Raw genomic sequence first — 13,852 nt, 5'->3', positions numbered from 1 at the left:
AGGAAGAAAGAAAAATCCAAGTTAAATCCATATTTGGTGTGACCACCCTTTGGCTTCTGGCCTGCATGAGTTCTAAGGAGGAAGGAACTCGGCAGGGAGGTTGTTCCCAATATCTTGCAGAACTAACCACAGATCATCTATGGAGGAAGGCTTGCTCAAATCCTTCTGTGTCTTCATGTTAAAATCAGAGAGGCATCTGACTGGCTCAGATTTATTTATTCTGCAGCTGAACTATGACCCTAAACATACAGCCAATGTCATTACGAATTATCTTCAGCATAAAGAAGAACAAGGAATTACTAGAAGTGATTATATAGCCCCTAGAGAGCCCTGATCTCCAAATCATGGAGTCTGTCTGGGATTACATGAAGAGACAGAAAGATTTAAGCAATTCCTGGCAATACCAATTACCGGTATATTTATTTTGTATTGTTTATATATGTAAATTAAGGAAAAGGAGATAATATTTAAATTATTTATATTTTTTGTTTTTTATATTTAAAAAAATATATTTAAATTTTTAGTCCCCTTCGGGGACTTAAATATATGATCTTCCGATCACTTGTACCATAGACTGCTTTAGAATACTATTGCTGTCTGGGATTTTGACAGGTTTCCAATGACACAGGCAGGGCTTAACAGGCAGTTTGTTATGGCAGGCCTAGAAGCCTTCACCATTATCCCTTTATATTGTGAAGGGAGACTTCTCAATTATTCCACGGGACCTCAGATCAGAGTACAGGGGGAGCCCCCTCCCTCTGAGTAAACCCCTAAATGTCACAGTCGCTACTAATCCTGGCATTTGAGGAGTTACATCACTGGGATCTGTGTTATCTGCAATCCTGGTCATTTCAACTGGGTATCAGCTGTGTTACACAACTGGCACTTGCCATGTATGAAACAGGATCACCTCATGAGTCCACTTTTTTAAAGCAGTTGTATAAGAAAAACATGTCTGCTTTCTTCCAAAAACAGCACCACACCTGTCTACGGGCTGTGTGTGATATTGCAACTCAGCTCCAGTAGAGCTGCAACACCACACGCAACCTATGGACAGGTGTGGTGCTGTTTCGGGTAGAAAGCAGACATGTTTTTCTTATACTGGACAACCACTTTAACTTTAAATAAAATTGAATAATTGTAAAATGTAGATGTAGCTTTATAATACATAAGCAAATAATGAAAAATTTGTAAAATATGAGGATGGTGGCAACATTGTAGGGCCACTGTTTGGGGAAATATATATCTCATAAAGCAAAAACAAAAAAACAGAAGAATAAAACGGAAATTATCCATTGCAGTCACAAAAGTAGAAAATCTAATGTGAAAGCCAAGTGAACAAAAGGGGAACTAAAAGTAGGCTCATTGAAATAAAACATATAAGAGTGTTAGTGATAGTGATACATAAGAATTGTGGCTACTTTTTCATGTCAATAGAATAATCCCATTTCAATTGACACCTCATGTTGACAGATCAATTTGTCACTCATCATGGTTGGTTATCAAGTCTTTTATTGATTTTTGTATGACATTTAGGCTTCTACATCTGGGCATCAGTATACAATTTTTGGCTCCTCTCTTGTTTAGAACCTACATTATTTCCAGAATCCTTACCTATATCCCTGCCTTGCTGGTCTTGTAAGTATGGACTGTTCATAATGTTAAATATTATTTCATGTACAACTGAGTGGTTATAAACGACAGAAAAGCCTTGTGGCCCAACTATTCAGGGCTTGCTCAGGAATTTCAGGTCCCCATACAGAAAAAAAATGACATGTAGTGTAATGAAGAGGAGACAGCACTCGCATGGAGCACCGTCTTCTCTTTTAAGGGTGCTGGGTGTCAGACACCCGCCAAGCAGATATAGATGACCTACCCCAAGGATAAGTCATAATATATATTGCCTGCACAACCCCTTTAAACCTGGGAACAAAACAGAAATACTATTTAGTCACAGAAAGTCCTACACTCACTACAGGGCCCTTCTACATGGTAGTGGGTAGGCTGTTGCCAACACCTACATAAGGCCTGGGGTTCAATTCCCAGTACACACCTGAGAAATTATTTATTTATTAAAAGTTATAACAGAAAATAGATTTTTTTATAATTTTTTTATTATTTTATATTTTATCAAAGTTAAAGGGGTTATTCAGAAAATTATATTTAGGACTTATTCTCAGGATAGGTCATCAGTATGAGATCTTCTCTTCCTAGGCCTTACTTTACATCGGTCACATGGCCTAGTTGTAGCTCAGTCCCATTGAAGTCAGGGAGGCTGATATGCAATACCAAGCACTGCCACTATGCGATGTACGGCGCTGTCCTTAGAAAGATGCCAGGAGCCTGCATCGCTCAGAAGAGCTCAGGTGAGCGCAGCGGCTCCCTGAAATAGCTAATCGGCGGGATGCCGGGACTTGGGCCCCTGCTGATTTGATAATGATGACCTACCCTAAGGATAAGTCATCAGTATCTTTTCCAGGATAACCCCTTTAATGTAACTAAAGGTACTAAAGAGTAATAACTGGCAAAACGTATCACAATAAATGTGGTTCTGTAACATACTTGCTATTAAATATTACAATACAGTATTTGGTATCCCTGTATTATTATTTATGGTGAACAACGTAAACAAAAATGGGCCAAATTTTTTCCTTCATTTCAGTATTAGGCCTCTTTCACATGAACGATACGGATTGTGGCAGGATCTGTTCATGGAAAATAACTGATAGTTTTGCATGCAAGTTCAATCAGTTTTGTCTGCGATTGTGCTCAGTGTTTTGTTTTTTCTGCGTGGATGCAATCAGTTTTTGATGTGTTTTTCACAAAAACTGAATTTTCCATCTCTGGAAAACGCATTGCATCCGGATACAATCCATTTTTCACACAAGCCCCAATCACTTCTATGGAGTCAAGGCTGTATCAAAAACACAGAATATTGAATATGCAGCGATTTGTCCTGAACGCGGAGATGATGCATGAAAAAAGACGCTCCTGTGCACAGACCCATTGACATGAATGGGTCAGGATTCAGTCCAGAAGCTACGCGTTCACAACACGTATTGCACCCTGACAGAAAACTCGCTCATGTGAAAGAGGCCTTTTCCTATTTATTCAACCTCATGCCTTTAAAGGTCTATATTGTAATAGCAAGGCCTCTTGCACACGGCCGTATGCATTCCGTTTTTTGCGGAACGGAACAGCTGGCCCCTGAAAGAACAGTACTATCCTTGTCCGTTATGTGGATAATAATAGGACATGTTCTATCTTTGAACAAAACGGAAATACGGAAACGGAAGGCATACGGAGTACCTTCTGTTTTTTTTACAGATCCATTGAAATTAATGGTTCCGTATACGGTTCGTATACAGAACACAAAAAAAGTAACATTAACGGAGAAAAAAAACTTTTTCGTACAAGAGGCCTAAGTCTACTGCCTGCTGTAGAGGTGGTCTGGGGTTCAAATCCCCACATTTCAATATTATACTATTTATTTAACATCATGCCTGCAAAGGTCTATATTGTAATAGTAAGTCTACTGCGTGCTGTAGAGGTGGTCTGGGGTTCAAACCCCCACAGAGGCCTGTAGATTAGTTTCTTCAGTAAAAGTCCATGTGCTGGGAGAGGGCCCTTCAACCACTCCATATCGACCCTAAGGGCCTCATTGCTTCATGAATATTCACTGTACTAAAGTGAATACTATTGAGACTGCCGACATGCCAGGGGCCGTGTAGTATATACACACACATGACAGAAGCCATTCGCATTGGCAGACACATGAAAGATGTCTGCTTATATTGTGAAACTTTGCTTTCAGTTCCAAAAGGCAGCATACGGATGGTTTTGCATGCGAGTTCAGTTTTGTCTGCCATTGCGTTCAGTGTGTGCGTTTTTTCCATGCAGATGCAATCAGTTTTGATGTGTTTTTTCACAAGCGTGAAGAAAAACTGAAGAATACCTTCTCCTACAACCAAGAATCAACATCTCCTCCATCCCATCAGTGATACATGCATTGCATCTTGATGGCCTTTGTTTTTCTTGCAGCCCCATTCATTTCTATGGGCTGCGTGAAAAACCCACCATATAGAACATGCTGCAATTTTTTCTGAATGCAGAGATGATGCATCATCTATCAAGGTGATTTATTTCTTACACTATGCCTACTATTTCAATGGAATGGATATCAATGGTAAGATCTATTGCAGCAATAACAGTGCTGTCCTCAGGGGTGGACTTCCCGGTGGGCCGATACCCAGGGGGCCGCCTGAGCCATCCTGCCAGGGAAGTAATAATCTGACGCTCCCTTCCTGACCTCTGAATTCAGCAACTGAAGTAGAGGGACAGAAAGTGGCAGCTGGTGCTTGCAATCGCAATCTGGTATTTGTGGCTTGTGTTGGCCCTGCCTTTAGACCTACCTACAACATGGGGACATTTTTAGGGGGTCTTTTATTATACTGAAATACTTAGGCGTGTTTCAGGCGCAGATTACAGCGCAATGGTTAGTTGTGCCGCAATCTGCGACTTTTCTCCGCTCACACCAGGTCTAAAATTGTTCGTGTGGCGTCGACGGTCCGACAGGCTCTTCTCATTAACCATTTTCTACGCCTTGTTTAGGACTAGAAAATGGTAGCTCGGAAGCTGTCTTACATTTAGACTGGCACTGGATGCACCGAAGTTATGGAGACGCCTGTGCCTCTTCATAACTTCGGCGGATCCACTGCGAGCACAGGGGCTTTATTAAGATCGGCGTCTAAAGCCCCTTAGTTTTTTATTTTTTTCCAGGGCTGCTTTAAATTCCGTAGCGGCAGGACCTTGCCAGCAAACCCACACAATAATGTTCACGGCAGGCGAGGCCCGGGCCATAATGGATGACAGACACAGCAGACAGACTCAGGCCTGAAATTCAAGTCAGAGTCCAACTTCTGTGTGGGCCTCATTCCGCGGCCTGTGTTCCCTCCAGTAGTAGGGGCGATACAGTGACGTCATTGTCCAGTCTTAGTGCTCTCCTCCATGATTATATCACTGCGCGGCGCCGGCTGCTGGGGAGAGCGTTATGTGGTTCCGGGCTAGCATGACTAATGAGAATGGGGCACTAAGGGGGGTATACAGTGCCCAAGCGGCATACTGCAAAGTAAAGTAAGCATTTCATTTCCATATTTTTTACACGACTGAGCGGGTGGGGGCTTTGTAGGGGAACTTGGTTGTTTTTAACTGCCCGCAGGATGGCGGGTTGCAGGGAAGTTGCTTGGGGGAAAGGAGCCATTTCAAAAATTTGCTATGGGGCCTTGCTTTTTCTAGTTAAACCCCTGACGTCATTTAATGTTGTGAAATTAAAGCTTACGTCCCCTTTTACAGTTTATGTAGAATAAAAAGCTACATAAGAAGTCGAGTGAGTTTAGAAATACAATGGATTACTTATCTTGCACTGATCCTCAGCTACAGCCTATGATTACTTTATAGCGCAGAGTAGCATCACTGGAAACAGTCAATAAACATGGCTGTTCAGGTGCATCCCTGCGGGTTCATATTGTACCTTGCTAAATGACAGCACTTACTGGAGGCACCACAGGCAGCAGAGGAAAGCATCTATGGCACGATAATAAAGAGCTGAAGGATTTCCATACACCATCGTAATGCAGTATGCTTGGTTTATAAACTATAGAGTTTGATACCTGAATTTCTTTCCAAAACATTTTTTCTCTGTCATAAAATCCTTTGAAATCTTGGTACTGACGCAGTAATTCAATGGGCGGTTGTGATCCATATCGATCGAGCTTTGGCATATTTAAATCATCAACAAATATGATGACTCTCTTGTTCCCAGGAGCGCCTGTATGAAACAGATCAAGCAGTATTAGGTATAGATTATGTCTAGGTATTAACCCTTTAGAAACAAATGTCAGCTTTCTACAGAAACAAGAATGGAAAGGGTCAAGTGTGCTGCCTCCCCCTATACCACATACTAGACCACATACTTCAGAAAGTTCATGCATTACATAAGGCTTAGCTGCAATTGAAAGTTTTTAACCAGTTACAGAACTAATATCATATACACCTCATTGGCTTTTAAATTTGAATCTCACTAATCAAACCTGTCCTGTAGCGCCACCAAGTGGCCCAGCCAGGTATATACTGTAAATGAACATTAGAATTAGAGATGTGCGAAGTACTGAAAAATGTGATTTGACTGCTTGTCCAAATTTTACAAAAAAAAATTGTGAATTTTTTAGTTAGTAGTGGGTGCAATGACAGGAAACGACAATTGCACCCCTCAGATGCCGTGTTCACAGCTGATCGCGGCATTTAACATTAATATTACAGTGAAAAAAAAATCATACTTATCCTCATCCATTTCATCGTAAAGAGCCAGCCGCCGCCATCTTGATTGAAGATCTAGTGCAAAATCTTGCGAGGCCCATGATGATATCATCACGTCGCCCAGCGTTGGTAAAAATCTGTGACTTTTCTACACCACAAAATTGGCGTTAAAACATTAAAGGGGTAGTCCGGGTTCAGAGCTGAACCCAGACATAACCTAATTTTCAGCCCTCAGGTTCCTCTAACATAAGCGTCAGAGCATTGAAGGCCTCTTTCAGACGGGCGTTGCGGGAAAAGGTGCGGGTACGTTGCGGGAACATGCGCGATTTTTCCGCGCGAGTGCAAAACATTGTAATGCGTTTTGCACGCGCGTGAGAAAAATCGTGCATGATCCATCACCATGGTAAAAGATCATGTGATGGATCATGTGATGACCGGAGTGACGTCACCACAGGTCCTGTTCCTGCACACAGCAAAGAAAGAAGACAGAAGCGATGCCGGCTGCGCGATCAAGTGGATTAAGGTGAGTTAAAAACATTTTTATTTTTTTTTAACCCCTCCAGCGCTATTTTACTATGCATTCTGTATTCAGAATGTTATAAGGGAAAATAATAATGATCGGGTCTTCATCCCGATCGTCTCCTAGCAACCGTGCGTGAAAATCGCACCGCATCCGCACTTGCTTGCGGATGCTTGCAATTTTCATGCAAACCCATTCACTTCTATGGGGCCTGCGTTACGTGAAAAACGCACAAAATAGAGCATGCTGCGATTTTCACGCAACGCAGTGATGCGTGAAAATCACCGCTCATGTGAACAGCCCCATAGAAATGAATGGGTCGGGATTTAGTGCGGGTGAAATGCATTCAACTCACGCATCGCATTCGCGCGGAATACTCGCCCCGTGTGAAAGGGGCCTTAATGCTCCGATGCTCTGCCTTGCCCTGCCCTGAATCCCGCAGGGCAAGAGCTGTTTGTTTATATTTTTACACTGCTAGGCAGAGGCTTCCGCCTAGCAGTGTTGTCAGTGACGTCATCAGCACTAATGGGCGGGCTAATCCCGCCCATCAGTGCCGGTGACATCACTGCGCTCACTGGTAGGTGGAAGCCTTCGCCTAGCTTACCCTATGGAGAGCCTGTTACATCACAGGATCTCCAGAAATAAGCCTTTGCCCTGCGTGATTCAGTGCAGGGCAAATGAGAGCATTGGAGTATGAAATGGTCCAATGCTCATATTAGGGGGGGGGCTGCCTGGGTTAAAATGGGGAGTTGAACCCGGACAACCCCTTTAACAGATAACCGCCATTGACTTAGAACTGCGGCAGTCAAAAGAAATCCATCATGTAATTTTGTGGACTACAGCTGAGACTCAAAACTTACAAAATCATTCAGTAGCGCCACACAAAGCCTCAGTGATATCTTGGTCCATTGACATCTGTCGAATATGCAATTATAGGTTCATGTAGACATAGACATAAGTGGGCATGTATGGAATCTGCAGATCTTGCATTTTTTACATGTTAGGCGCTTACTTTCAGAAAATGTATAGGGTTGAAGGTATAATGTGATTTTTTAAATTTTAGAATTCAAGCTTTATTTATGTTTGTCTAATGTATGAAAAGTCTCCAGGCGGAGAAAGGGTTAAAGATTATATACCCAGGATGGTCTTCCTCTTCTTTTCCAATTTTGACTCTATTATTTCCTGTGTCCTTGCAGAGGAAGTCTGTGCTGAGAAGTTTATATAGACAGAAACATAGCCGGCTTCTTCTTGTATTCTGTTTAGCAATTCTCGAGCTACAACAGACTAAAATGACACAAAAACCAACAAAAAAATCATTTATACATACAGGGGAATCACCTAATACACGAATCATGAAGTTTGTCATTGCATTTATTTATTGGGCAGTCCTCTGCCAATTGTATATTAATTAGGCCTCGTTCACACTTCAGTGTTTGGTCAGTTATTTCCATCAGTGATCTTCGAGCCAAAGCCAGGAGTGAAGCCTACTCAGAGATAAGGTATAAGGGAAGGGTCTGCACTTGTTCCGTGTTTAGAGCTGCACCTGGTTTTGGCTCACAAATCACTGATGGAAATCACTGACCAAACACTGAAGTGTGAACAAGGCGTTAGGCGGTTGTCTGCAATCTGTGGCTCCTCAGCTTTTTGCAAAATTAAACTCGCAGTCAGTGGCGTACATAGAGAAGTAAGGGCCCCATAGCAAGGATCAAATCAGCCCCCCACACAGGACAGAAGGGTTTCTGCCTAAACCCTTTTCAATGACCGTTCGGACATTTTTCCACTGCCTCGTTTGCTAAAGGTTGTTCCTTTAGAGCAGGCATGCTCAACCAGCGGCCCTCCAGCTGTTGCGAAACTACAACTCCCAGCATGCCCGAACAGCCTACAGCTATCAGCCTACAGCAGGGCATTGTGGGAGTTGTAGTTTTACAACAGCTGGAGGGCCGCAGGTTGAGCATGCCTGCTTTAGAGGGTAGAGTGCTGACCAGGTTTTTACTCCTAGTAGAAGAGGGGATAATCCCAACTGGGCCCCCTCTTGCCCTGGGCCCCATAACAGTCGCCTGGTCTGTCGCCATGGTAGTTACGCCCCTGCTCCCAGTGTGCTCTGACAGTTGCAGGATGGGGGTTTTACTCTCACAACAGCTAAAGAGCCAAAGGTTTTAGACCATCAACAGATACTGTAGCAGAAGACCTGCAGCTGATCTGGCTGAAATCTGTGGTGGTAAAATATTAACCAAATTATGCGCACTTTGCAGTCAATTTTGGTGTAGAAACACAGCGGATTTGCAAAGGGTGAAATCTGCAAACATACATTGACAAGCTGTTTGATTTAAAATCCACACTTGTATATTTTAAAGGCAGCAATTCTGCCAGATGTGGCTGTACTCATATTTGTATGCAGAAAATCCACGTGAAAACAGAAATAAAAAAGGAGATAAAAACCACAAATAAATCTGCGCTATTTATCACAGTTCTTGTGTGGTTTTTATGCAGTTTTTGTTGTGGTTTTTGGTGCAGATTTTAACAACCCCATTGAAGTCTCAGGGAAAACCGCTCTACAGAAGATGCAGAACCACACAAACAACTGACTGACAAGCCTCATGGCAGGTCAATTTCCGTGCATATAAAATATGCAATGTGTACATGAGATTTGGAAAATCTCTTTCACTTTGCTGGTAATATATTATGTTGCAGTTTTTCTGCATGAAAATCCACAAAGATAAACTGCATAATCCGTATCAAGCATATGTATCCTTAGGGCTCATGCACACAAGTGTATGTATTTTGCGGTCCGCCAAAAATATCGATGACGTCCGTGTGACATCCATATTGCATCCGTTTGTTTTTTTTTGCCTTTTTACACAGGCCAATGATCTAGCAGATTACGGGGGATGTGTGTTTGTATGAACGATCGATCCGGCTAATCTTCCTGTGTGAAAGGTGCCAGCAATCGCCTAATAGACGTACAAATGCTGGCATGGAAAATTATCATTCCCGTGAAGCAGATCGTTCTGTCTAAACAGCGAGCTGCTGCTACAATGATTTCCTATGGGGACAAGCGGTCACTATATCAATCGTTTGTCCGCATACAGTGGAGGGGATTACTGCATGTAAATACAGTCCTCATCCATGCTGGCGAATAAAAAATAAAAGCAAGAACTGCTTTATCTCTTGTAGAATGTCATGGAGAATGGAGAATTTATCAGCTGTAATGAAATAAGGAATTGGCATTCACAATGCCTGTAATGTGCCGATATTTCTACCATGTGATCTTATAGTTCAGGCACCAGAAGGTATTATTTACCAGTTACCACAATGTACAGTTCACCAGCACATTTTGCATTATATTAATAATCAATATAGTACACCTAAATGACAACATTCGATTTGACACCATATTTTCATTTATTCTAACATTAATAATGTGCTATAAACCAAGGCGGATCTGAGAAATCCGGCTGTGCTTTTGGATGCAGCCTTGATAGGATCTTGTCAGGCTATGACAAATTTAGTTTATAGGGCGGGTATATATCCGGTAAAACATCTTACAACGGCAAGAGGGGGTGATTAATGCATGGAATACTTTTGTTAGGGTAAGGGACAATGAAGCGCAGAATGCGACCTGGTCTTCTGTTATACCTCTATGGAGGAACCCTGCGTTACCAGAACTAAATGGTCTGCCAGATTTTGAATTCTGGCCGCAGAGAGGCATTAAATATCTCACTCAATTGTATGACAGTTTTTTTTTTTAAAACCTTCACTGCCCTACAGGCTGATTATAATCTACCACGAACATCCCTCTTTAGGTTCTTCCAACTGAGGCATGCTTGTGGGTCCCAATTTGGGTCGGGCCCTTTGCGTCTAGAACATGGGGAGGTGGCAAAAAATTGCCAGACAGGTGGATCATAGTAAAATGGTTTCCCCCTTCTACGGGACGCTTGTATCCTATCAGCCCTCACCTATGATAAAAGCCTTTCTCAAATGGAAAGCAGATATTCCGGCGCTAGACTCGCATCATGAGAGGGAGATGGCCTCCACGTGGAGGTCGGCGGTGATTTGTGCACGGGATCAGCTGATTCAGGCCAAATGGCTACACAGAGTATACTTGACCCCGGTGTGGTTGGCTCGTATGCATAGGCTCGTATGCACTAGGTGTGGTACTGGGAGAGGGACTTTGATACACATGATCTGGGAATGCCCGGTTATTGCGGACTTCTGGGAAGAGGTACACAAATATTTTAACTCTAGGTTGGGATTTCCGGCGGTTGTGGCCCTGGAGATCAGTCTATTAGGCCTTGTTAATGACGTTATTCCAACTAAATACACAAGAATTTTGTATAGGCTATTATTGTTTTATGCTAGGCGGGGGCGTCGATGGGTCAAAACATTCGGGGCTGGAGCCCCGAATGTTTTGTCCAGTGCCCCGAATGATTATGCTGGCAGCTGGTGGTGGGCTGAGGTTCTGTCAGAGCCGGGAAGAGCTATACTCACCTTTTATTTCTTGGTCCTCGGCGCTCCACTGTGAAGGCTGCGCAGACTATACAAGAGGATTACCGAGTGGAGAAGAGTGGCAGCATCCAGAGCAGGAACAGTAAGTGTTTTTTTTTTGTTGTTTTTTTTTTTGGGGGGGGGGATGATGGAGGCACTGGGCGCTGAAAAGCGGCTGCTGGGGAGCTGATATGAGGCACTGGGGGGCTGATATGGGGCATTGGGGGCTGATGTGAGGCACTGGGGGGCTGAAGAGGGGCATTGGGGGCTGATGTGAGGCACTGGGGGGCTGAAGAGGGGCATTGGGAGCTGATGTGAGGCACTGGGGGGCTGATGTGAGGCTGTTGGGGAGCTGAAGAGGGGCACTGGGGGGCTGATATGAAGCACTGGGGGGCTGAAGAGGGGCATTGGGGGCTGATGTGAGGCACTGGGGGGCTAATGTGAGGCACTGGGGGGATGATGTGAGGCACTGGGGGGCTGATGTGAGTGTCACGGCTGTGTCATGGTTCTGGTGTGCTGTTGTTTCTCCAGGTGCTTACCTGCCGTTCAGTTACTGTTGACTCTATTTTTTCCCTTCTGTTACTAGGCCGAGGAGACTCCGGTTTGTGTGTTTCCTTAAGGAACCGGTTGTCTCCTATCCCTGACCTCTATGCAAGGGACCGTTAGGGTCAGTAGGATCCAGGTTCGAGTGTATGAGCCCTCCCACCTTTAGGGGGCGCTTATACAGTCAGGAGATTAGTGTCAGGATTAGGGCGGCTGTAGGAGGTGACCTGCTCCCTATCCCTGTTTTCAGGCTTAGTAACAGCTCTAATTATACGGTGGGGGTTTCCCCCACTCCCCACTGTGACAGTGAGGCACTGGGGGGCTGATGTGAGGCACTGGGGGGGCTAATGTGAGGCACTGGGGGGCTAATGTGAGGCTGCTGGGGGGCTAATGTGAGGCACTGGGGGGGCTGATATGAGGCACTGGGGGGGCTGATATGAGGCACTGGGGGGCTGATATGAGGCACTGGGGGGCTGATATGAGGCACTGGGGGGCTGATATGAGGCACTAGGGGGCTGAAGAGGGGCACTGGGGGGTCTGAAGAGGGGCACTGGGGGGTCTGAAGAGGGGCACTTGGGGGGCTGAAGAGGGGCACTGAAGAGGGGCACTGGGGGGCTAAAGAGAGGCACTGGGGGCTGGAGAGAGGATGCTGGGAGGCTAAAGAGGGGCACTGGGGGCTGATATTAGGCACTGGGACCTGATATGAGGAACTGGGGGGCTGAAGAGGGGCACTGGGGGCTGATATGAGGCACTGGGGCTCTTATCTGTGGTCTGATTGGGGGTCATTCACATTGGGGTCTGATCTGAGGTCTTATTGGGGTCTTATTAACATTGGGGGTCTTATTGGGGCTGTCAGCTGAGGTCTGATTAACTTTGGGGGTCTGATTCGTGGTCTGACCTCGGGTGTAATGAAAAATATATTTTTTATTATTGTCCCTCTCTAAAACCTAGGTGCGTCTTATGGGCCGGATAGTCTTATGGGCCGGATCGTCTTATAGAGCGAAAAATACGGGTACGTTTAAAAATGATTTCTTCTCCCTTCATTATATTGATAGTGCGGGTCTGTATGTATGTATGTATGTATGCAGACTGTATTTGTGTGTGTATATATATATATATATATATATATATATAGAGTACAGACCAAAAGTTTGGACACACCTTCTCATTCAAAGAGTTTTCTTTATTTTCATGACTATGAAGGCATCAAAACTATGAATTAACACATGTGGAATTATATACATGACAAACAAGTGTGAAACAACTGAAAATATGTCATATTCTAGGTTCTTCAAAGTAGCCACCTTTTGCTTTGATTACTGCGTTGCACACTCTTGGCATTCTCTTGATGAGCTTCAAGAGGTAGTCACCTGAAATGGTCTTCCAACAGTCTTGAAGGAGTTCCCAGAGATGCTCAGCACTTGTTGGCCCTTTTGCCTTCACTCTGAGGTCCAACTCACCCCAAGCCATCTCGATTGGGTTCAGGTCCGATGACTGTGGAGGCCAGGTCATCTGGCGCAGCACCCCATCACTCTCCTTCATGGTCAAATAGCCCTTACTTTCAAAATTTTCCCAATTTTTCGGCTGACTGACTGACCTTCATTTCTTAAAGTAATGATGGCCACTCGTTTTTCTTTACTTAGCTGCTTTTTTCTTGCCATAATACAAATTCTAACAGTCTATTCAGTAGGACTATCAGCTGTGTATCCACCTGACTTCTCCTCAACGCCACTTATAAGGCAAGAAATCCCACTTATTAAACCTGACAGGGCACACCTGTGAAGTGAAAACCATTTCAGGGGACTACCTCTTGAAGCTCATCAAGAGAATGCCAAGAGTGTGCAAAGCAGTAATCAAAGCAAAAGATGGCTACTTTGAAGAACCTAGAATATGACATATTTTCAGTTGTTTCACACTTGTTTGTTATGTATATAATTCCACATGTGTTAATTCATAGTTTTGATGCCTTCAGTGTGAATCTACAATTTT

The 13,852-nt window shown here is 44.0% G+C and overlaps 1 protein-coding gene across 1 annotated transcript in view; it reads right to left on the bottom strand.

Moving 5' to 3' along the window:
- DNAH6 (dynein axonemal heavy chain 6) overlaps positions 1–13,852 on the bottom strand; it is a 381,291-nt gene that overhangs the window by 243,905 nt on the left and 123,534 nt on the right. The window contains exons 39-40 of the mRNA XM_040418030.1: positions 7,972–8,119; positions 5,670–5,827 (exon numbers count right to left, since the gene is read on the bottom strand). Coding sequence (XP_040273964.1) covers positions 5,670–5,827; positions 7,972–8,119 — 306 coding nt within the window. The remainder of the gene's footprint in view (positions 1–5,669; positions 5,828–7,971; positions 8,120–13,852) is intronic.

This window comes from Bufo bufo, chromosome 2, assembly GCF_905171765.1.
Source record: "Bufo bufo chromosome 2, aBufBuf1.1, whole genome shotgun sequence".
Taxonomy (NCBI): domain Eukaryota; kingdom Metazoa; phylum Chordata; class Amphibia; order Anura; family Bufonidae; genus Bufo; species Bufo bufo.
This window is presented reverse-complemented; position numbering and strand designations above follow the sequence as displayed.